General features: G+C 37.7%; 1 protein-coding gene and 2 long non-coding RNA genes across 4 annotated transcripts; 2 read left to right on the top strand and 1 right to left on the bottom strand.

Annotated features, from left to right (window-relative positions):
* Positions 1–1,620: 1,620 nt before the first annotated feature.
* Positions 1,621–17,429, top strand: LOC124273900. The gene is made up of 3 exons (XR_006897770.1): positions 1,621–1,900; positions 16,326–16,331; positions 17,417–17,429. It is a non-coding gene; the product is annotated as an uncharacterized LOC124273900 (long non-coding RNA).
* On the bottom strand, positions 1,950–21,820 carry LOC124273897 (interferon-induced GTP-binding protein Mx2-like). Of its 2 annotated transcripts, XM_046709241.1 has the most exons (7): positions 21,673–21,820; positions 21,091–21,241; positions 20,057–20,301; positions 18,472–18,589; positions 17,335–17,412; positions 16,998–17,065; positions 13,597–16,265 (listed from the first exon to the last, which is right to left on the bottom strand). In XM_046709241.1, exons 1-7 carry the CDS (start codon positions 21,802–21,804, stop codon positions 16,044–16,046), a joined length of 1,014 nt encoding a protein of 337 aa, XP_046565197.1. In that variant the 5' UTR covers positions 21,805–21,820; the 3' UTR covers positions 13,597–16,043. The 2 variants fall into 2 exon arrangements, 1 of the variants encoding a protein (XP_046565197.1); XR_006897768.1 differs by lacking the exons at positions 13,597–16,265; positions 16,998–17,065; positions 17,335–17,412; ... (2 more) ...; positions 21,091–21,241; positions 21,673–21,820 and adding exons at positions 1,950–2,564; positions 3,182–3,255; positions 3,549–3,738.
* Positions 7,330–11,216, top strand: LOC124273898. The gene is made up of 2 exons (XR_006897769.1): positions 7,330–7,602; positions 9,504–11,216. It is a non-coding gene; the product is annotated as an uncharacterized LOC124273898 (long non-coding RNA).
* Positions 21,821–21,901: the final 81 nt, after the last annotated feature.

A 21,901-nucleotide genomic window follows, 5' to 3' on the forward strand; every position in this document is an offset into this window, starting at 1 on the left:
CCATCGTTTTGGTATGTGTATAGGTTCTCTAATAGACGTTGAACAAAAATTTCTCCATCGTTTATACGTGATGAATATGCAGGTGGCAGGTAGCAAACACACAACACACAACACTATACTAAATTCACTATCACACTTTGATGATAACTTAAACTACAGCTGATCGTCGTCGCAGTTCTCTAAAAGAACTATGTTACTGTTTTTTAAAAACGGTCCTACCCCTCCAGAACCTCGTTTAGCTCGGTGATGTGTCTTACGTCGGTTACTGCCAAACCAAGTGTAGCCAGGGAGAGACAATGACGAGTTCCCCAGTAGGAACGTCTCACATACACCTACAGCATCATAATCCAGGTTCAATAAAACAGTTTCTCTGAATTCACGGTTACCTTTGTCCCTCTGCGCCCAACCGCCAACATTCCAGAATCCCACCCGAAAAATGCCCTAGTCTTTAGGCTTTGCTAGTACCAGTCGGTTCCATGGAATTTGAAAGCTTTGGATTTCCCATGCTCATTGAGAATCGTCTGCATGTTGGCTCTCGATGCGAGTTTTTGATGAGACAGCGTAGCGTCGATATAAACATTAGAGAACTCTTTACTTTGTTTCAGGTTCCGTTTGTTAGATAGCAGTTTCTTCTTTTGTTCTACAAGTAAGAACCCCCACCCCCTACCCCCAATAGTAATGTGCAATAGTATTCAACATTAGGTATCACATGGACATAAATACTCTTGTGATGAGGTTTATCAGTTTATTTATCAGCACATTTAAAATATACAATACTACATGCAAGTATGTACACAATTCAATAGCCGATTACATTGAAAACGGCGTCACAATACGCAGGCACATTCATGTTTCCTAGAACAAATTTAACAACCAGTGCACTTGTTGCAATTTCTCACGATCCGATGCGCTGGTGGTTGCGATTGGGGAACGCGAAGGACGGTTCACTCGTCGATAACGTTAACGTGATATATGAAGCTTGGTTTAAACGGTTACAGGCCGGGAGATCCATATTTCCGAAACAGACAGCCGAAATTGATGGTTGCGTGAACATGGAATGTGGCTCTCTCGGCTATGCTGTCAAAACATGGTTAGTAATTCAAACAGGTTACCGTGTTTTAACAAAACAAGATGTGTTTCCTCAAAATTATATTCAGATGGCAGATCAGGTTTTATTTCTATAATTAGCACGATATAATATACTGATAGGTATATTACATATACAATTATCACATAATAATAATAATAATAATAATAATAATAATAATAATAAAAATAATAATAGTAAAACATTAATTTGTTGCCATGTGTACAAACAGATAAAATGGCGTAAGAGCCCGGGAGTTGCCCGTTCAAGGTCCAACTGGATTGTAAGTGGAGCAAACTATAAGATTAGATTAATCTGGACTGGAGTTTACTGATATGTTTTATTTCCGAAGAAAAGCAAAACTTGCTTAAGTAAATACCACTCCATGTAATAAGTTGACACAGATGGTAATTAAATATTAGATATTAAATTAGGTAACTCTACACATACATAGTATCAAGCGTATTTCAGGTCAGTCTGTAGCAGTTGATCATTGGACATCACATTTGGTCTTATCAGAGTTGAATACATTCCCTGTTTCGTACGTACGTACGGACGGACGGACGGACGGACGGACACCGAGAGTAACCCTATATGCCCCTGCCATATATGGCGAGGGCATAAAAATGACTAACATTTGAAACTTATTCTATGGCAGGTAACAGTGCTACTGTGTTGTGCTGTCCAGTCAGACAGTGGTAAATGTACGTGGACGGAAAAACAACGGACGAATAACATCAGCACACATCAATTCTTTCAGATGAGCAGATATTAAAACTTTACCATTTTTCATCCGTTATGTTAGAAAATTCCGTTAAAGTGATTACTCATCACTGAATAAGCATCGGATACTTCGGATAAGTCAGGAAAATAATATGAGAGCTTTTTGCGTTTGTGTGATTCTCAGGCACCGCTTTCGGTAGCTACATCCCTGATATTTAGGAATTCATAATCCAATAAAGAAACGTTTTTAAACGAACACATAAACAAACACATAATTAGTATATCCCTTAGCGTGAAAAGCAATAAATATCCCAACTGGAATCTGTGTGCAATATGTTGACCAGAACATTTTTCAATTGTCCAATGAAAAACCAAGATGTCGTTTCCTGTCATTGTTGTTTGAATAAAGTGCATTGTACTATTTTGTACGATTGCGACTGTATCAAAGCATGTTTTTGAATTAAAGAAATTACAAAGACAAATATAAATATGACAGAAACAATGAAAGTGCCAGGACTGACATTGATAAACGCTAGATTTTGTCCAGCTCTTCTTCCGCTAGAAGCAGTCTCTCGTGACGAGACTTGCACTCAATCCTCATATAAGCCATATCTGTATCTTCCTGGATATGATCCATGGTTCTTTCATCCGAAGCAATGTCCATGAGCAGGGTCTACATTTCTTTCACCTGTTCCCGGAACACGTGCAGCTGTATGATCATGGGGATGACGTCACAGAGACGCCGTGTAGCAACCTGAAACAATTGTACACATGGATTGGTATTTAGAAAACAATCTTCTCTCTCTTTGATTACATGAAATAACTACATGAAAACTATCAAATGCGTTGAATTTAAAGGAATGCATACGTGTTCCTCAAACTTTATTGCAGCTGACAGTGTGAAAAGATATTTTGAATTAGTCATCAACGAATACATGAAAATTTTTATGAAATGTTACACATGGCCTTTTAAAGGAAAGGTATATCGTATGCTTGACCTTAACATACGGAAAAATATGGAAAAAACAGTGACGGTCAGATTACAAATGGTATCATGGTGCTGGGGTGGGGTTGGGTTGTTTGAGATAATAATAATAATTCATTTCATAAATGTCCTCCCATATGTGTGTTGGGAAAATTATTTCAATTCGTCAGCTCCTGTTAGGGTAGAGTATAGTGTGTATCAAATCTGGCGGAACGGATATCCCATCCTGCGATTTACTAAAATATTTAACATATGAATAACGTTGACATTTAACATAACAGGTATTGAAAGAAACGAGAATGCTTCATTTCCAACTGGCAAATCTCTGGCAAATGTTGAAAAAAATACCCAGGGCGATCGAAATCGAAAACCACGTATCAATGTACCAGGTAATAGGAGTTAAGACTCATCAATGCTTTGTCAACACCGTTCACCTCTTCGTCATTTTCAGAAACTGAATCTAAAACATGAAACACTCGTGGGAAAACAAGACGTATATATCCAAAAGTTAAATGAAAGTTATGTCTATATGTATATTCAGTATCATGCTGTGGAACATATTACAAGAGTAGAGTGTTTAAACAAATGCTATATGCTTAAGATTTATTACTGTGAATACATTTACATTTAAATATGTTATAACAACACTGCATGTATTGGTTTGATCAACATGAAAGGGTGAAAGCAGACAACACAGTCTAATGTCTTAAATGGAACCCTCTTTCACGGTAGCCCTATCAAATACTCTAGTACCTATCTGATAATGATATTTGGCCGCGTTCTTCTGTTTCCGTTCTTTTTCCTCCTCTTCTTCCTTTCGTTTCTTCTCCTCCTCTGTTCCTAGAGCGGATAAATATGACTACAGTCAGTGTTCATTAACTGTGATGGACCGAACGTGGCTATCTTAATCGTTGGCTTGCAGACACAAGTACCATTACCAGATATGTGTGTGTGTGCGTGCGTGCGTGCGCGCGCGCGCGTGTGTGTTTTGCTTTCGGCAGTGACAAAACTGGAAGAGTGTTAATATTGCCTGGAATTATACCTTCACATTCCCATCTTTGAACATAACCATAGATTATGAATGTTATCACAGGAATAGATCCAAAAGCTTCAGAAATAATACGGAATGAAGAAATGGTAAAATCATTTGTACCTCATATTATTCGTCTAGAGGCATAATAAAAAAAATTATATAGCTTTAGATATTGTATGTTGAATTTTATTAATAAGCTCATTTCTTTCATATATTATTCTAAAGAAGGTGAGCAGTGAGAATGTTTAAACACATAGATTTTGATAAGTGATTTATTATCAATCATACGAATACTAACTTGGAACCTTAAAGATGAAGTCCGATTCATCATTCATTATATAAGGAGCCAAGACAAAAATCTACGAAACTTTTCCCTTAAATCATGTACATGATTGGCGGCAGAATATCCAGAGGAAAGCAAACTTAATATATAAATACATGTATGCTCTGATGGGGCTGTTATTGGAATGATTGCATTATTCGATTTGACCACTCACGAAATTCGACGCCAAAGGTTTTGTCCTGCGAGTACACCAGATTCTCCATCTCGAAATATCTCTGTATTTCGTCTTTGCACTCACTGTTGGTCTCTTTCCGCGTCTTCATTATAACGTCCTGAAATATGTAAAAATGTAAACATTATATACATTTTACGATATCATATACATGGTATCAAAATCGCATATCTGATATAATAAACAGCTACTTAACAGCTTTGAAGGAATTTACAAGTTGATACGATGAACCAGGGATACAATTCCATCGATATCCTCCGCAGCCAAATTATTACAAACCTCCGCGCATGCAGTTTCGCCTTGCTGAAAACCATCGACAATTATCTACCCCCGAAAGTTGAAAGCAAACTTCTGAATATACAAAGGTGCATCGTATAAACACTGATCCGAACATTCACGAGTCATCTAAAAAAAACTACACGCTAAGAGGAAAATAGGCGAAGGGCCCAAAACATTTCTAAGTATGCGTGCGTGTGCATGAGTGTGCACTTGAGGCAAAAGTGGAAAAAGCCTGACAAAACCAAACAGACCCATGTGTATGTGTGCGTGCGTGTATGTGTGCGTGCATCACAAACTTGTAAATCATAGTCATCATAATACTGGCATCCAATCAGTCTGTCCATATCAATCACCCATTAGCACTTCTTATCTTGCTTGTTAAACTCAATTGGGCTTCAATGTACAGCAATTAGGCTTCATATTTTATGTGTTTACATTTCACCTTGTATAAGCTTCTACCAATCAAATATAGAGAAAGTTGTAGGTCCACGGAATTATCTCACTTGGATATATGTCTTTGGCGACAAAAATCCAGATAAAATATTGCTGACAGTGACGTAAAACAACAACAAACACACATAATTCGTGCAATGCAGATGGCCCGGTTTAGAGGAACGTTTGCATATTTCAGACACAATTGCTAATGTGAAACTGAATTAAAGAGGTTGGATACCGTGGTTTGTGCGCATCCCGTATGCGACAGGATGTGACAGTAGGAGCGCGTATTTATTATACGCAGGTATTTCCCTTTATCGGGCTTCTAATCATACTTCATGATATTTTGGCCACAGAAGCATTTGTCCTGAGGTAAACCATTCGTCACCACTCGCCCCTTTCCGTAACCTCCAAGAAGACTCGTCCCCCTATCGATACTTGTTATGTGCGAAAATACGACAAACCAATCAGAACGCGCGTATACGACTGCGGTGCTTTGGTAAAAATAATCCCGAGTACTTAAATAGTTTGTTGCATTATGTCATTGTTTAAAAAATCATGAAAAATATATATCGTCATATTGAAAGTACAAAGAACTTAGCTAACAGGACTTTGCTGCCTAGTATGATTTTTTTTATAAGAACCATGAGATTGACGGTGAGAGATTCAAATACACGCACCTGCGTTTGTTGACATAACGGCTCTCATGGGTCCAACTGAGGGTATATCTGACGATCTTGCGGGCTTGCTATGGAGATTGTACGTGCGCTTCCAACAATTTTAGGAAATGTAATTATAAATCGCTACGAGTTTCAAAACAAAAATATTAGACATAAATCTGCATGTAACTAATCAACTTTAATTTTTAACATTGGGCATATATTTCACATCTCTGAGAATATTTTAGTCTGACTTTTTTTTGGTCATTCATATATTTTGCAGCGAATTCATTTAAAATTCCACTTGGGGTATGACAGCAAGGTTACACGAATGTTCAGCTTGAGAAATATTTTAGAGTCATTTTTAGTTTCTGCTTTGAGATTTAATGTGGCTTTTATCAATTTTATTTACATATTTAATGAAACAAATCCCATTTGCGATTATCAAACCCTATTTAGAAATATAAGGTGAACATCTGGTAATAATTACGTCAGAATATGTTTTTAACAAATATGTTTCTCTCCTTCTTTTAGTTGTATCAAAAAGGTTTAATTGTTTAAAAACATAAACAGCAATACGATGTATGATTACTTCGGTGATCTTAAGTACCATTGGAATTAAATAAGAATAGAGTTATTGTTCCTGTTTAAAGTAGTTCTGATGCGCCAATATGAAATCCTTCCAGAGGGGCACGTGTTTGTTTGTTGATTAAATTCACAAACAGAAATATTCCAGCTGTATGATATAGAGATATTGAGGGTATAGAATAAAAATAATCCCTCAGGCTTTGTTTGGTCGTTGGTTAAATCCACAATCAGAAATATCCCAGCTGTATGATATAGAGATATTGAGGGTATAGAAGAAAAGTTATCCTTCAGGCTTTGTTTGTTTCTTGGTTAAACCCATAATCAGCATTATAGCTAAAATACATGGAATTATCATGAAACGGCCCTCCCATTATCAGAAATTTGAGGGCCGCTGCAAATGATATTGGACCGCTCAACCTTAACGACGGGCCACTATCAGTTTTGTTGTCAACTGACGTCATAGTCGGTGCGTCGGTTCATTCGACATTGGCTTTGGACTGGCAGATATTCTGGGTCAAACAAGTCAAAGCTTTAAATAGCGGTAATATTGGCTTTCTTGCTGGTGCTAACCTCAACAATTGCACTATTAACGTTGTTGTTGGACCAAAACCGAACACTGACACTGTTTGACATGTTGCAGACTATGGTCTTGTCAAAGGCCAAGGTCGAATATCGTCACTTTCTGTTGTGACGTCACTTGAATTGTTCGATGACGTAATAGCATTCGGGCAGTCAACCCCGTCAGAAGTTGATTTTGAGTAAACTTACAGTCAAATTCCTTCATTGTTTCCTTTTTCTTTTCAACACAAATTCCATGTATTTTATCAATAATAACGGTAATGCTATTTTTGAGGGCATTATCATTTGCAGAAGCCCTCGGTCTTTTTCAACTGCAAGTTAATGCAAGACCGCGGGCTTCTGCAAATGATAATGCCCTCAAAAATAGCATTACCCTTATAGTATTCCAGCTACCTGACGCCTGTCTGTAAATAATATATGTTTGACACCATGACGTGTCAACCAAGTCTGACCAAGCGATCACGTTAGTCGCCTTTTACAACAAGCATGGGTTGCTGGAGACCAGTTGTACCGGATTTTCACCGGTGTCGTTTAAGCTGCTCCTGAAGATACTATATATTGCAGATAATAACATAATATTATACATACATAGTGTCAATATAATTGTGTTTTGGAGAAGTTATGTTTTCACTGATTGTTTCTATATTTCAGTCCGTGTAACCGATGACGATGTGAACGGTGTCGGCAAGGCATTGATAAGTCTACAATCCTATTTTGAGGTACAATACAGAATATTATAAGCTGTAGCATTGTGATGAGGGGTATACGGGGTTGCCCAACCGCCCCAAGGGACGCATAAAACCCCCGATACCCCTATTCATTATGCTACAACAAATATATTTTACCCAATGTTTAAATTTCTCATTATGCAAATATAACATTAAAGCAAACTGAAATCCAATCATATCTTTTGCTAACATCGTACCGACTATTCGTTTCGAACCACTGGTTCGTTTCACTGACTGCCGTGGATGCGTGCGTTTTTCCATGGGGCGGGGCATGAATGATTTATTCTCTCTCGCAAAGATTCATATCGCGGTTGGGAGGTCTACGGCCGTGGATCGGGCAACAGGGTACTTTGTTCAAGGTCAGGTGAACCAATCAGAGATGGACATTCTTATATGAGCTAGGATAACACTCTTTGCGGTTTTCATGCTGATGCATTTCTCGAATATGACTTCTCACGCAACTGTGTTTCTCTACAGATCTTAAATACTTTAAACCAGATATACTTATGTCTAGAAAACCTTGCGTTACACAACAACCAGACAAAATCTATCTAGGACGTGCAATAAGGAGATACTTAAGGTCGAGATCACTCAGTTTGAGCGCAGTAGTATGATTCGGTTTGCTAAAGAGAGCTGTTCTAAGTGAGTGAGTGGTGAGTTAGTATTTTACGTCTTATCGGCATTATTCAAGCAATACAGCGACCAGACAAAGTTTGCACACGCACGCACGCACACACACAAACAAACAAAAACAACAACAACAACAACAACAACAACAAATAAAATAGAAAACAAACAAAACAAACAAACAAATCACACACACCCCGATTACAAAGTCCAAAGGCGTTTCTTAACATGTAACATTTCTTCATTCTGTGTTTATTTACAAGCAGAGTGAGTTAGAAGTAAATGTCACAAGGGCAATATTTCTGCTATAACGTGACGAGAAACTTGATATAAAATACTGGATACAATATGATAAACAAATCTGTCATCGATGGACAGTAAAATAACTAGACTATAACAGATTAAGACCTGAATCTAGCATATAACCATAAAGCAATAATTACACATGCAACAAGACAATATACAAATGAGCTATTGATCGCCAACAACTGAAGGCAGCTCACCATGCTTGAGGCCATGGGGACTTACAGTGCCTTTGTCACTTGCATGGACTCGAGCTGGATTTACAACACCCCTTCAGATATTGAAGATTAAGAAAAAACATTATCAAAGAATCAAAAACAAAAAGCTCAGTTGCTCTAAGGTACAAACTATTTAACAATTTGGAGGATGGGGACAGAATATTATTTTATCTCGATGTTGAAATCATGCAAAGATTCGGTAATAGGACATGCTGAGCAACATATATTGGAAAACGTTTTAGAAAACAGCTATCAATTTGTGATGTTGCAGGTTCATCCCGTGTATGAAAGGTCCGCACCTAATAGTTTGTGATTCATCTTGTACCATGATGTCTTTGAGAGAATAGCTTTCTATAGATCTTACAAAAGATCCTCGGGATTTATTTTAGTTTCATCTCATGATATTTCATCTCAGATAGTTACAACGTACCCAAAATTTAAAAGGATTTTTGGTTTGAGATGTGAATAGGGATGTGTTTATACTGTTAATGACAATAGACATAGATGTGTAATGTATTATTAAAACATATACAAGTAACAATTTATTTGTTTTCGACTTTTATGTTGGCATAAGAGAACGTCTAAAGTGTAATTGCTGCTTGTTATGTTTCGGCTGGGGAATTTTGTCAGTATTCATTTGCATGTACAAAATGAATGTATTAAGTGTATGTTATAGTTTTCATGTAGTTATTTCATGTTGTCAAGGAGAGAGATGATTGTTTTCTGAATGTTCAAATATTTCAGGTTGCTGCACGGCGTCTCTGTGACGTCATCCCCATGATCATACAGTTGCACGTGTTCCGGGAACAGGTCGAGGAAATGCGGATCCTGCTCATGGACATTGCTTCGGATGAAAGAACCATGGTACACATCCAGGAAGATCCAGACATAGCTTATATGAGGAATGAATGCAAGTCTCGTCACCAAAGACTGCTTCTGGCGGAAGGAGAACTGGACAATATTTAGTGTTGATCAATGTCAGTCCTGGCACTTACATTGTTTCTGCCATATATATTGTGTTGAAAGTCCATTTGTACTGTTTTTAGACGGATAAAGACCCAATGTCAATAAATGATGACATTCTGCTTTTTGAATTGGCGGTTAAAACGACGTCTAACCATTCAAGTATGGTGTATAGATAATTTCATTTTAAGTGGTTACAGAATATTTATTTGAATCCTACTTAACGTGCTGAAATTGTTTATCCCTACAGAAGACATCCTGTCTAAAGTTTTGCTTATTGTCGCGGAGTTTGATACTCTCATGTGCAGACACATACACTACTCTGTTTTATTTAAGATGTGATACGTGTTCAGTGATGCCTAATGCTGTCATATTGCTTAATATGTAACCTCAAACAAAACAATTGCTTACCGTCAACTGTACCAAAATCAGTTGTTTTCTCGTCTAAGGATTTTCCAGAATGATCTGAGGTCATGTCTGGCATTTACAAATAATGTGTTTTGATTATCAATATATTCTTCTTTGTTCTTTTAAATGTGTTCTTGAGTTCATTTCGTAAACTTCTGTAAATTATTTAAGTATGTTAGTTTTCTTAACATCCATGTTGATTCAGAGTTGCAGATTTGTGTTTTGAAGATGGAGGACGATGCGCCTTTGTGATTAAGAATTTGTCTGAAACTTCGATGTATAGGGTATCTTACTTGAAACTCCTGACCTTCTGCTCACTTCATACGTTTCGTTCTTGTCACCTTCTATACCATGAAATACGAGACTGTTTCTCGGGGGTCGACAATCTAGGTCTCCATGCCTATCACACGTGTCCATTAATTCTTTTCCTAACCAGGCGGTGGGGTAGTCTAGTTGTTAAAGTGTTCGCTCGTCATGGGTTCGATTCCCCATTTGGGTTTCTGATGTGTTCTGCCGTGGTATTGCTGGAATATTTGCTAAATTCGGCATAGAGCCATATTTAATCAGTCTTTTCGTTACCATTTGTTTTCATTTGACAATCTGTCACACGCTTCGTCTACGTGTGCCGCCATCTTGTCAAAGTTACTTTCAATGTGTGTAACACGCTCGTTTGTTCCACTAACCTCTTTTTAATATCCATTAGTACGTTTATAATGTTCGTCAGTGCACTTTTCTGCAGCAGTTTCTGGACCCCCAACTAGCTTAGTTTGACGAGTTACAGGAGGACCGGCCTGGTTAGGACCCGGGTCCAGTAGAACATCACCACAAACTGCCAAGAGGACTGTAAGCAGGACTAAGCCCAGCTTTTGGCAATTCAGATACCATGAGTGTACCCGTGTATTTGGCTGTGCGAATGTCCCAATTCTTGTACGGTATAAAACTTAATCTATCCCCATTTTCACAAATCTCGGAGACGTTCAAAAACATGTCAGCAATGCCAGATTTCTTAGCATGCCCATAACAAATATCATTGCCAAAAATCGATGTGTCGAGCTGTCTTGAAATAAAAGATTTTCCTGTTTGTAATCCGTGCTTTGTCATCACTTTTCGGAAGTGTCGATCCTCGGATTATGTACGTAAGTCCCTTCAACGTCGGCACATCAGTACCTCAACACAACAAGGTGTGGGCGCCACGCTATGTATTCCGCGTCTTGATACGTCATTATTACCACACAGGAAACCTTACTCGTTCAGCTACACTATCATGACGATGTAGGTAACCTGGCGATTTATGAAATGTAGCCACCCGTGAAGGTCCGGGTTAGAATTGACCTTCAGTACCCCATGCTTGTCGTAAGAGGCGTCTAACGGGATCGGGTGGTCAGGATCGTTGACTTGACTCATGTCATCGGTTCCCAATTGCGTAGATCGATGCACAGTGAACATGTTGTTGATCACTGGATTGTCAGGTCCAGACTCGAGTATTTACAGACCACCTCCATATAGATGGAATATTGCTGAGTGCGGCGTAAAACGGAACTCACTCGGGGACACAGGAAAATGGCTTCATACATTTTCACACGAGTGGGGAATAGAACCCAGGACTACAGTGTGACAAGCAATGTTAGCCCAACTGGGCTATCCGACCATCACAGAAATATTTAACGATACAACATGAGCAATGCGTTCACAAATCCTTAATTCTCGAGGTGGCAAACACATTTCATTGAAACACGTCTCAGTGATTTATCAAACTGAAAGATATATTTAAGCACTGTGCTTTTAAGCGCTGTCTGGTTAATTACTCATCTGTATTACATATACACTGTCACAATACGGATAGAAAACTGCATTTACACAGATCAATGTCAAGGAAAAAATTCTACTAATAAATCCGCATGTATACATCCAGGGTGAGGTCATCAATGTCCGCTGTGTTATCATCACTGTGCAACTCCTGGCAAGATAGCTGATCCCAGGGTTCAAAGGCAAGATTTGTTCGGCTACTTGGTGATGACACCTGAGCGTTATGGTGCTCCTGTTATATATACGCAGATCTTGACAAAGAACGTGTCAAGATAAAGTGTCGTGTTACGGTTTTACTAATAACACCTCACTGCGTGAAGATAAGCGTCAAATACATTTACAGTAGAACGTATATCTAGAACACCAGTGGCTACCATAAGATTGTCAAAGTTCGGGTTTGAGTTCCTGTATTATCTGGATAATATTTGGTTCGTCTTTTGACTTATCGTAAAACAGTATCACGCAGAGTTTGTTATTGTTCGTCATTGGTAGCCAAAGATAATATTGTTTAAATGAGACAAATGCAGGGTTTGTTAACTCCATAACGTCCACTGAATGTGTTATGCTGATTAAAACATGCACATAATTGTTCGTTCAATAGTGAGTGAGTGAGTTTAGTTTTACTTATCAATATTCCAGCTATATGGCGGCGGTCTGTAAATAATGGAGTCTGGACCAGACAATCCAGTGATCAACAGCATGAACATCGATCTGCGCAACTGGGAACCGATGATCCTGTTAGTCGTCTCTTACGACAAGCATGGGTTACTAAAGATCACTATTCTAACCCTGACCTTCACGGGTATGTTCGTTCAATATATACATGTACATACATGGATCGTATTGGGTATATCTGTGTTTGGTCTTTATGACACAAGGCCAGTTGAAAATTGTCTTTCCTCGTTAAAAATGACAACATTCGCATTCATCCATCAAAACAAAAGAGCGTGAGGAAGAGTAATCCGACTAATCAAACTACGACAGTCTATATAATGATTAAAGTATTTTCATATAGGAAATGACGAGGGTCACTGGCGAGTATTCAGCCCGACAAATGCATACGACCTACCCGTGTTTGGAGAGTTCATGCTATATCATTGGCGATTCAAGGATGAAAGCAAAATTACCCGTCAATACTTTGACAATGCTGTCACTGGAACTATTTCGCAAACCCATCTTTTTGATGGATCTCCAGATCGTGAGGTATTTGTCCCGTAGTGGGTGTCCCACACCACATAGTTTGCTGGTAATGAGTCAGATGTGTCTATGAACTTGGTGTAAAACTTTATCTAATGCTGTATTATTTCTGGTAAAGATCCGATTCGCCATCATTTGGAAGTACTCGTTGATCACAGTTTCTTGAACTGCAGAATAACTGACTTCGCAACATTATCTACAGTTGATCATTCTGCAGTGAACCAGTGTTATTTTAGGTTCCTGTTTTGTATTTCATGGGACGATAAAGAGATAGGTCTGTAAGCGGGCTGTATGATCTTCTCGTGCATTTGTAAGCTATTGTCGGGTATTGCCTTCAGTTGCATTTATTATATTCATACACAGCTATGAAGAGCAACACAAAGAAATAAATGTAAAGAGACATTTTACCCAAATAATGTTCATATTAGAGAAAGGTCCGCAGATACATAAACAACATATGATGTGAAGATAAAACATTTTATTTCAAGTTATTTCCAAACGCAAAAAAAAAATCCACACCAGAAAAATATTAATAGATGTATTGATGTATTCAGACACATTTATCTGCACAATTCTGTTCTAGCCTTTTGCGCCAAAGAACAAGCGGAATTTAAGCTGATATATGATGGATGATAATGATCTCGATCAAGAGTGGACTTGGATTGTTTAGATGCAGATTTAGTAAGATGTCCATATGTATATCCCATTTATCAGCTGGATAAACCGTAATATAGTGGTAGAAATTAAACAAACATAAAACTGGATGTTACGTTTTTGGTTGAAAGTCAGGAGGGTGATAAATAAGGAGTGAAAGGAGCACTGGGAAGAGAAAGGGTTAGTGCAAAGCACTGTATGAAGTCAAATATATAAATGACATTTAAAAACAGTTTCAAATATTCTCTCACTAAATTCATAGGATTATATTTAGTAACTAGTAAGTTTATACATTGATTTCAGAGGAAACGTACGTGCCAAATTCCACAATGCTGGTATTTGTATTGGAGAAGGAGTTTTAGAGCAGAGCACAGTCGCATTTTGAACTAGATCAAAATTTAAATAACCCAACGAAATAACACAAAATGGCACGCCCGTGTTGAAATTTAACAGTCAGTGAGTGAGTGAACGATTAAAACTGTACTGTAATTGTATCACCGCCAGTCAGTATTACATAGTCGGAAAGCATACAGCATTACAAAATGTCTCAGAAATGACCTTAACTGTCGCTTTCAATGTAGTGGTTGTGGTAAATTGAAATATAACTTTCCGAACAAATGAGTGTGCAATCATTGACATGAACACACGTGTGATACCTCATTGATCGAGTGGTTCCTGAGTGAGTGAGTGAGTGAAAATGTAAAGTCACATGCGCAGTATTCACCCATATCGTGACTAGCACAAGTTCTAAAACATAATGAATACAATTAGATAATAAGCACCTGACAGCAAAAACACACTAGCATTTCATAGATACAGAATGTAAAACTAGCATTTATATCTAAAAGTTTACTACCAGAACAATACAATATAAAAAGGGGCAATAAACCGCCAACATCTGAAGAAAGGTCACAATACGAGGGACTGTCTCTGAGGAGAAGTGGATTACGACATAATACAGGTGGACGACAAACAGGTAATGGCATTGGCCCACTGAATTTCGAGCCATGAGATTAAAAGTTACAAATTCTCCACGTTCTCGTATTTCGTTCTCAGACTGGAAACGCGCAACTGGTAATGCAAAAGATGGAATTGATTGTTGCTACATGTCATATACTGATCCCGTTGTACGCGCCTTTGTACGTGTACCCCTACTATGGATAAGGCAGGGAACGTTGTAGCGTACTTTGAGTATGTATGATTCTTAACCGCAGGGAAACAGGATGCTGTGGTTTTGCCATATTACTGATATTCAGACATCCAAGTTATATACGCTGAAACTAATTTAAATGTTAAGCAGATTTGATAACATATAACATGAAATGTTACTCAAAATCATATTTAACTCTTTGGACATTACTTAAAACTGGACATTGCTTAAAGTCTCAATCTTTCATTCAAAAAGAAAATGTCATCGGTTCTTGTCATAGTTGAGCTTTATCCGTCTTAATACAATTGGCCATACCCCTAACCATAACCGCATAAAAGTACGAATAATTGCCACTTATCCTTAATTTAACACGCTAAAATGGATGGCAAGGGCAATAATAAGTAGTGACAGAAACAAGAAGAGAGCAGAGATTGACAAATGTTATATAAATAAAGCCTGTATAAACAATAGCAATCAAAACTGGATAAAATCTGTGGAAGACGTTTTAATGAAACTGACTATAGCTGTTACTGGCTGGGTAAACAAGCTGTCTTTCACATTGAAGTTAAATCTATTATCTCCTTAAGGTAATATGATTTAGCAACTCAAACATGGCACGGAGATTTCGAATTCTTCTAAATGTTTCTTCCACTTATCTCATATTCAAAACTGAACTTGAAAAATATTTGGCATCCCATTCTCACTGGTTCTTAAATTACTCTCGTTGAGAACTTCCTGCCATGATTTACCTATAGAAGTAGGCAGGTGGCATAAATTCCCACCTGAAGAAAGAATGTGTAATCTCTGCGATATATGTGATGCTGGCGATGAATTTCATTACCTTTTGTCTGCCCTTTCTTCAAACAAAATGGGAAAACACATATCCCGAACCATTATGTTAAAAAACCCAAAGTCTTAAAATTTAACCAATTGTTCAATTGTCAACCAATAAGTGTTTTAAAACAAACTATGAATATTTTGTAATACCTTCATGGAAATTGTACAAACTTCCATGTAAACCATCCCATCAACCTGTGTACTTTCACCTCCTATGCCTAGTATCCCAGTCTGCGCGTAATGAAAGGTCTGTTTTGTTCTGATGGAAGCTAGATTTTTTCAAGCTCTCTCTCCGCCTTTAAGAGTCTGTCGTAACGGGACTTGGTTTCTCTCCTCTTATATGCCATGTCTTCTTCTTCATGGATAAGGTCAGTGTTTTCTTCTTCAGAAACAAGGCCAATCAGCAAGTCTTGCATGCTCTTCACCTTCTTCTGGAACACCTGCATCTGTATGATCATGGGGATGACGTCACAGAGACGTCGTGCAGCAACCTGAAACATAAAACTTGTTGTACAGAAAACAATATTTCTCTTTTTTTTGAGCACACGAAGTATATAGTAACATGAAACGCGAAAATATGCATTTATGATATTTATTCAAGAATTTAAAATGTCACAAAAAGCGACATTGAATGAACGAACAAGGTGCTAGGACATGGGACAAGGCCTGCTATTCCACACGCAGGGGCCACCACCTATGGAGATTGATCCTTCGCCAGAGCAGCTCCACGACTCTGGAATGACCTGCTATTATAACTGAGACTTGTAAAATAAGCGCTTTAAAGCAGTTATATTGACTGGATTCTTGCGCTATTTAAGTTCTTAGTTGTTGATTGATGACGATAGAACTTATTTAAAATACTAAGCTTATTTTAGAAAAAAAATAAAAAATTCACAGGATATATAAAAACGAAACATGTTCACTTAACATTTACGTTTATATCCTCAGATACTAGTATATCACGACATAGCTTAAAAATATTATCATGTCTCTGACAAAATTTAAAGTTTAAACTGTGTGTCAGAATCATTCTAAAAAGTATTAGTTGTTCCATATTTCGTGTGACCTAACATATTATGCTGATAATTCCTAATTCTAAACAAATTGACCCTGACTTTCAGTATAGTCTCATAATGTAATGTCTTATCAAGTAGGAGCTATATCACGTATTGAGTCTCTGACGTCTTTTGGGAAATGTAATTTAGGTTGATAGAACACTGTACCTGACAATAGGATTTTAGACTCATCAGTGCTTTGTTGACACCATTTACATCTTCATCGGTTACAGGCCCTGTGAAACACAGAAATACATATGAAAGGGTAAAGTCACAATTAGATTGTGCATGTTTACCGATATTCAGTTTTGAGCGATTGTCGGAGAAAACACGTCTGATGGCCGAGAAAAAGAGGAAGTTGTATGGCATGATGGGTAAACGCTCACCACTGCATACCCATCAATACAGGTACACGAGTGTTTGTCGCAATGCGAGCAGGCAATATAATCGGATGTATTAAAGGCGAATTTCATTTCGCCAGTGCCTATCTGATGACTATACAGACTTTGCAAGAATGCTCTTGACAATGTAATACATTCCCCTTCTTCCGCAGTTTCCTTCAGTTTCTTCTTTTCTTCTGTTCCTAGAACGGAATACAAAGCTAAGCTCTAGGAATACATTAACTTGTGACAAATATGTATAGGTATAGATGAAAAACACGCTGGTTTGTTTCACAGGTGTCATGTTTGAGTTTGCACATTCGCGTACACTGATCATCATCCCAAGCGAGCTTTTGAGCACCTAAATAAATAAATACATTCCGACAACGTTTAGTTAACATGTTATTGATAAGACACAGCGAGTTTAGAAAACACATTCACAAAAAGCAAAATTTGATCAAGATTCTTTGGACAGCTCCTTCTTGAAAGTAACAAAGATCTTTGACTTTAATATGTACAAATACTATCCACACATGAATATAGATGTTGTTTCGTTTTACTTAGCCAGAGTAACAAAGTAAATAACCCAAGCTCAAGTCTATGAGCACGTGTTTATAAATAGCATACTACAAGCGTGGCTGCTTCTACATCTTTTTAGTTGGATATGCAGAAGCAAGTCAAATATATTCAGAAATATTTATACAACTGAAAGGCCGGCAAATGTTATGATGTCATTATTCTTTCTTCTTTGAGTGGCATTTCAGAAGTTGGGACTTACAATATTGAACAAATTCTATTTGTTCAATATTGTCATTATTTTGCATAATAACATACCCTTTACATAGGCATTCAATACATTCATAATTATATTTCCTGGCTATTCAGTGTGTTGAAGTATCAGTACATGTCTGTTGTTAAACGTCGCCCTTGCTAATATTCTTGGGGGCTGTAATGTATCGAGTCTTACGCTAAATTCTAGTGACCACCCATTTTCATGACCATATCATGAGCATCCACCTTTGCAGATAGGATGATACATCAGCCAAGTCAGCACGCCCGACCACCCACTCGCCTTTTACAGTAAACAACTGGCTGGCTATTCTCGAAACGTTCATAGCCCTACGAGCTTCTTAAGCCCTTTCTTAACACATAGGCTACGATCAAACTTAAGAATTCTTAGGGCTACGAACGTTTCGAGAATAAGGGCCCTGTTTCGGAAGCCCCCTCTTTATCTTCATTGTTTGTCCTTTATCTATACTAACGTAATTGGCTCCTGTATGTTTCATCCTGTGAGTACACCAGATTCTCCATACTGATATACCCCTTGATTTCGCTTGCGCACTCGTTTTGAGTCTTTTTCCTTGTCGTCATGATAACGTCCTGAAACATGTAGAAAACGAAATAACATTATGTACAAAGTATGTTGTCTGCAGGTGGAGGAAACATCGCATATCAGGCACAGCTGGATAACACAGATTGTGACTGAAATAAGCCGGTTGATAAACATCGATACATACGCTCATTGCGGACACAATGGGCACTATCGGTGCCTTGCTAAGATATCATATGTTCAGTCATCGCCTAAAATGTCTGCATCTCTGTCGAGTGGCGATACACTGTTTGTAACTCCACACAGTACGTTCGACTGCTTCATTCTGCATCCTCAAACCGCATTCACGCCAGTTGTAGAAACAACGATGTCAATTATCCCTGAATATATTCTACTGCTACAAATCAGTCAAATCGGGTTTACCTCCCTTGAAATGTTTTTCATTGTGTTATCAATGCTTCATCAGTTACCACAAGTTACCGCCATTGAAAGGATATTGATTATTGCTATGAGACTATTTTTCAAGATCTTGAGAGTTTTCACAAAATGAATGAGAATATTCACGAGGGGTCTTATAGCTGGCATAGTAGCTGAATAATGGCTGAATAAGTGGATACGAGAAGTGACCAGGGATTTGGTGGCAGTGATGATGATGATGATATACCTGTTCCTGATGCAGCAGACTATCCTGATGGTGATAGTTTTGACGGTAATAACCTGAATATTTTTTGTGCATGTTGAATGCTTCAATTGTTATTAATTATTTTATTGTCATAAATTACCCAATACATATTGGTCCATCATTATGTATTCACATATCATCTGCTTGTTCTCTCACACAGTTTTCTTTAAAACAAACAATAAGTATAGAAGTACCATTATGATCTATGTTGTTCAGAGATATTTTAACGAAATCCCTAAATTCATCAAATGAGTTGGCAAATGTGTCACAGTAAAGAACGAAGACATTGTACATTCCACGAGGTTCCAACGGAGTAAATAAATTCAACATAAAATTGAAAACAGCAATATTGAAACATAAATGTGGAAGAACTGAACACAGAGACAGAGATGGAAACACTGAAACACAGTGTCAGTCCTGAACACTACCTCGACTTGATCTGACCTGCCACAGCTGACCCCAGCCAGCAAATCAATAATTGCACCTTCTGAATTTGTCGTAGTTGGCATACCATTCTGAAAAAAAAGCCATTTTATTTTGTTACTGGTACCTTTAGTTCGATACCAGGCATTCGTTACAAAATATAGGCTTATGCGCTCATTTACTGTGTAGATGCTTAACAAATTGAGTATGAAAAAGTATGTAATTGTATAATAGTAAAAAGTGATGTATGTCAAAAACGGAATATATACAAATATATTATAACATATCACATTTTATGCCAGGTATCTACTACAATGTCATGCATCCTTAACATACTCACTTACTCAATGTGTTAAGTATCTCTGCGAAATGTGCGCAGATGTAATGTAATGAATTATAAAGTGATATAAACCTTTACTTTCTCTGCAAAATCAGGAAATTTCCCGAAACACATTTCTGCTAGAATGATGACGACGTCTGTGGTCGTTTTGTGGACGTCATCGAAGCATTGAAGGGCAGGTATTGCCAGTTTGGAGATGTATTCCCGAGCACTACTTTCCACCAGCTCAAATTTACCCATAAAATTACAAAACTCCCGACCTCGGGAAGCTCTTATCTTCTGTTGCAGTTCAGACTTCAGTTTATGATCCTTGATATCTGGAACAGGAATACGTGCATGTTGCAAAGGACAATCTCCGTACAGGGCTTAACAATCTGGCCTAGAAAATAGGTGTCGCTTATGTCATGCTCGTGATCTGAGAACCTTGAGCATTTTACACGTATTTCTCGCCTGTGGGTGCCTCTGGTTTTGATAACTATGATTCATCTAGGGAGTATTTCTTGAGTAAAAACATCACAAGGACGGGATAAATACATTTAATGTTTGCAAAGATATTTCGTTATCAGGTGGTCGGGTTTTCTTCACTCGACATAATGTTTCATTTATAACGTTCCATAACATAATGGTAAAAAGAATAAATAGTTCCTGAACTGAATTTCTTATATCTGATCTGATGTGAACAAATATTAAATGATGTGAGTAATGTTCCAAAAGTGAAGTCCCATTCGATGTCACCCATCACACTTTACTGTAACTCTTTATATAATTTAAAAAAAATGTTACTTGTTTACAGATGACAGCTAGATACATGTAATTGCCTTTCAGATTGTGAACTGTACATACTGCACATTCACATAGTACAATTTATCTTAAGTACATAACGTCAATTACATTATGGCAAGGCTTTGGCCCTCCAGGTCAGAAACAGCCTCGCACGCGTACTACCTATGAAAATGAATGACGTTTGGGTAAAAAATATATATGTTTTAAACGCACGACAGAAAGCACATGTATAACTATTGTGTAATATTGCCACACATTTCTCACTGAAATGCAAACTCTAAAATGTCTTTAAAACATTTCAAATTACTCTGTACTCCACTTACTTGGTTGTTTTGCAACACAATTGCTATAAAACTTCTCGAAAGTCTCGCGAGCATCGCTGTAGAGGTTGTTAATCTCTGGTGGAAACCTTCGGTCATCGACACATTCTCCAGTCATCACGGCATTGGTAATCGTTATAAACTCGTGGACCATCTGTAAAAACATCATATCTCATAAAGTAATGCGTTCATGAATATCCATTTCAGTGCTTCATTTAAATCGAGCTACAGATTTTAGAATGTTTACACATTTAGGAATATACACATATAGGAATCATATCAGAATATAGATTCTGAGAGTATTTGATCCAAATTTACAAGCTTAATTGGCTTGTAAGAACTGATTTCTACAACACTTTTTCTTTAAAAGTACATTCATGGGGCACACAATGTTTTATTTTGTTACATTTAATTCAAACTGATATATTATGTTTTTCGAGTATTTTACTTCATGCATCTTCAACAAGAAATGACATGGGCACAACTTTCTATACACTATTTACTTACCTCGAGAAGCCATATAGGTGTGAAACCATGATGTAATACATGTCTATATATGGCAGGAACATGTTATCACTCACTTACCCGGTGTGCCAACTGCCGCTTCTCAGAGGATGTTTTGGGAGGATCCTCGCCCAGATCATGCAGCTCCTGCTCCGTCTCAAAGAGTTTGTTGCGCACACGTTCCTTTAGTTCGGGTAATTGTTGCTGCAACATTGTTTGTGATGCGCAGTTTTAGAACCCTGTTTTCCAAGTTTCCACACAGTGTCAACACCTTCTTTTCAATTTTGTCCGGATCCAGGAAATCATTAGA

The sequence above is a fragment of the Haliotis rubra genome, unplaced genomic scaffold (genome assembly GCF_003918875.1).
Source record: "Haliotis rubra isolate DU_JTF1 unplaced genomic scaffold, ASM391887v1 Scf1854, whole genome shotgun sequence".
In the NCBI taxonomy this organism is placed as follows: Eukaryota; Metazoa; Mollusca; class Gastropoda; order Lepetellida; family Haliotidae; genus Haliotis; species Haliotis rubra.

What these genes read in the sequence shown, in the direction of transcription:
- LOC124273897 (XM_046709241.1), bottom strand. Translation starts at nt 21,804, where the DNA reads ATGTTGCAGCAACAATTACCCGAACTAAAGGAACGTGTGCGCAACAAA. An exon ending in AACATACAGGAGCCAATTAC is followed by an intron (nt 17,413 to 18,471) that starts GTTAGTATAGAT and finishes ATTCCGTTCTAG; the next exon opens with GAACAGAAGAAAAGAAGAAA. An exon ending in GTCTAAAATCCTATTGTCAG is followed by an intron (nt 16,266 to 16,997) that starts GTACAGTGTTCT and finishes TTTATGTTTCAG; the next exon opens with GTTGCTGCACGACGTCTCTG.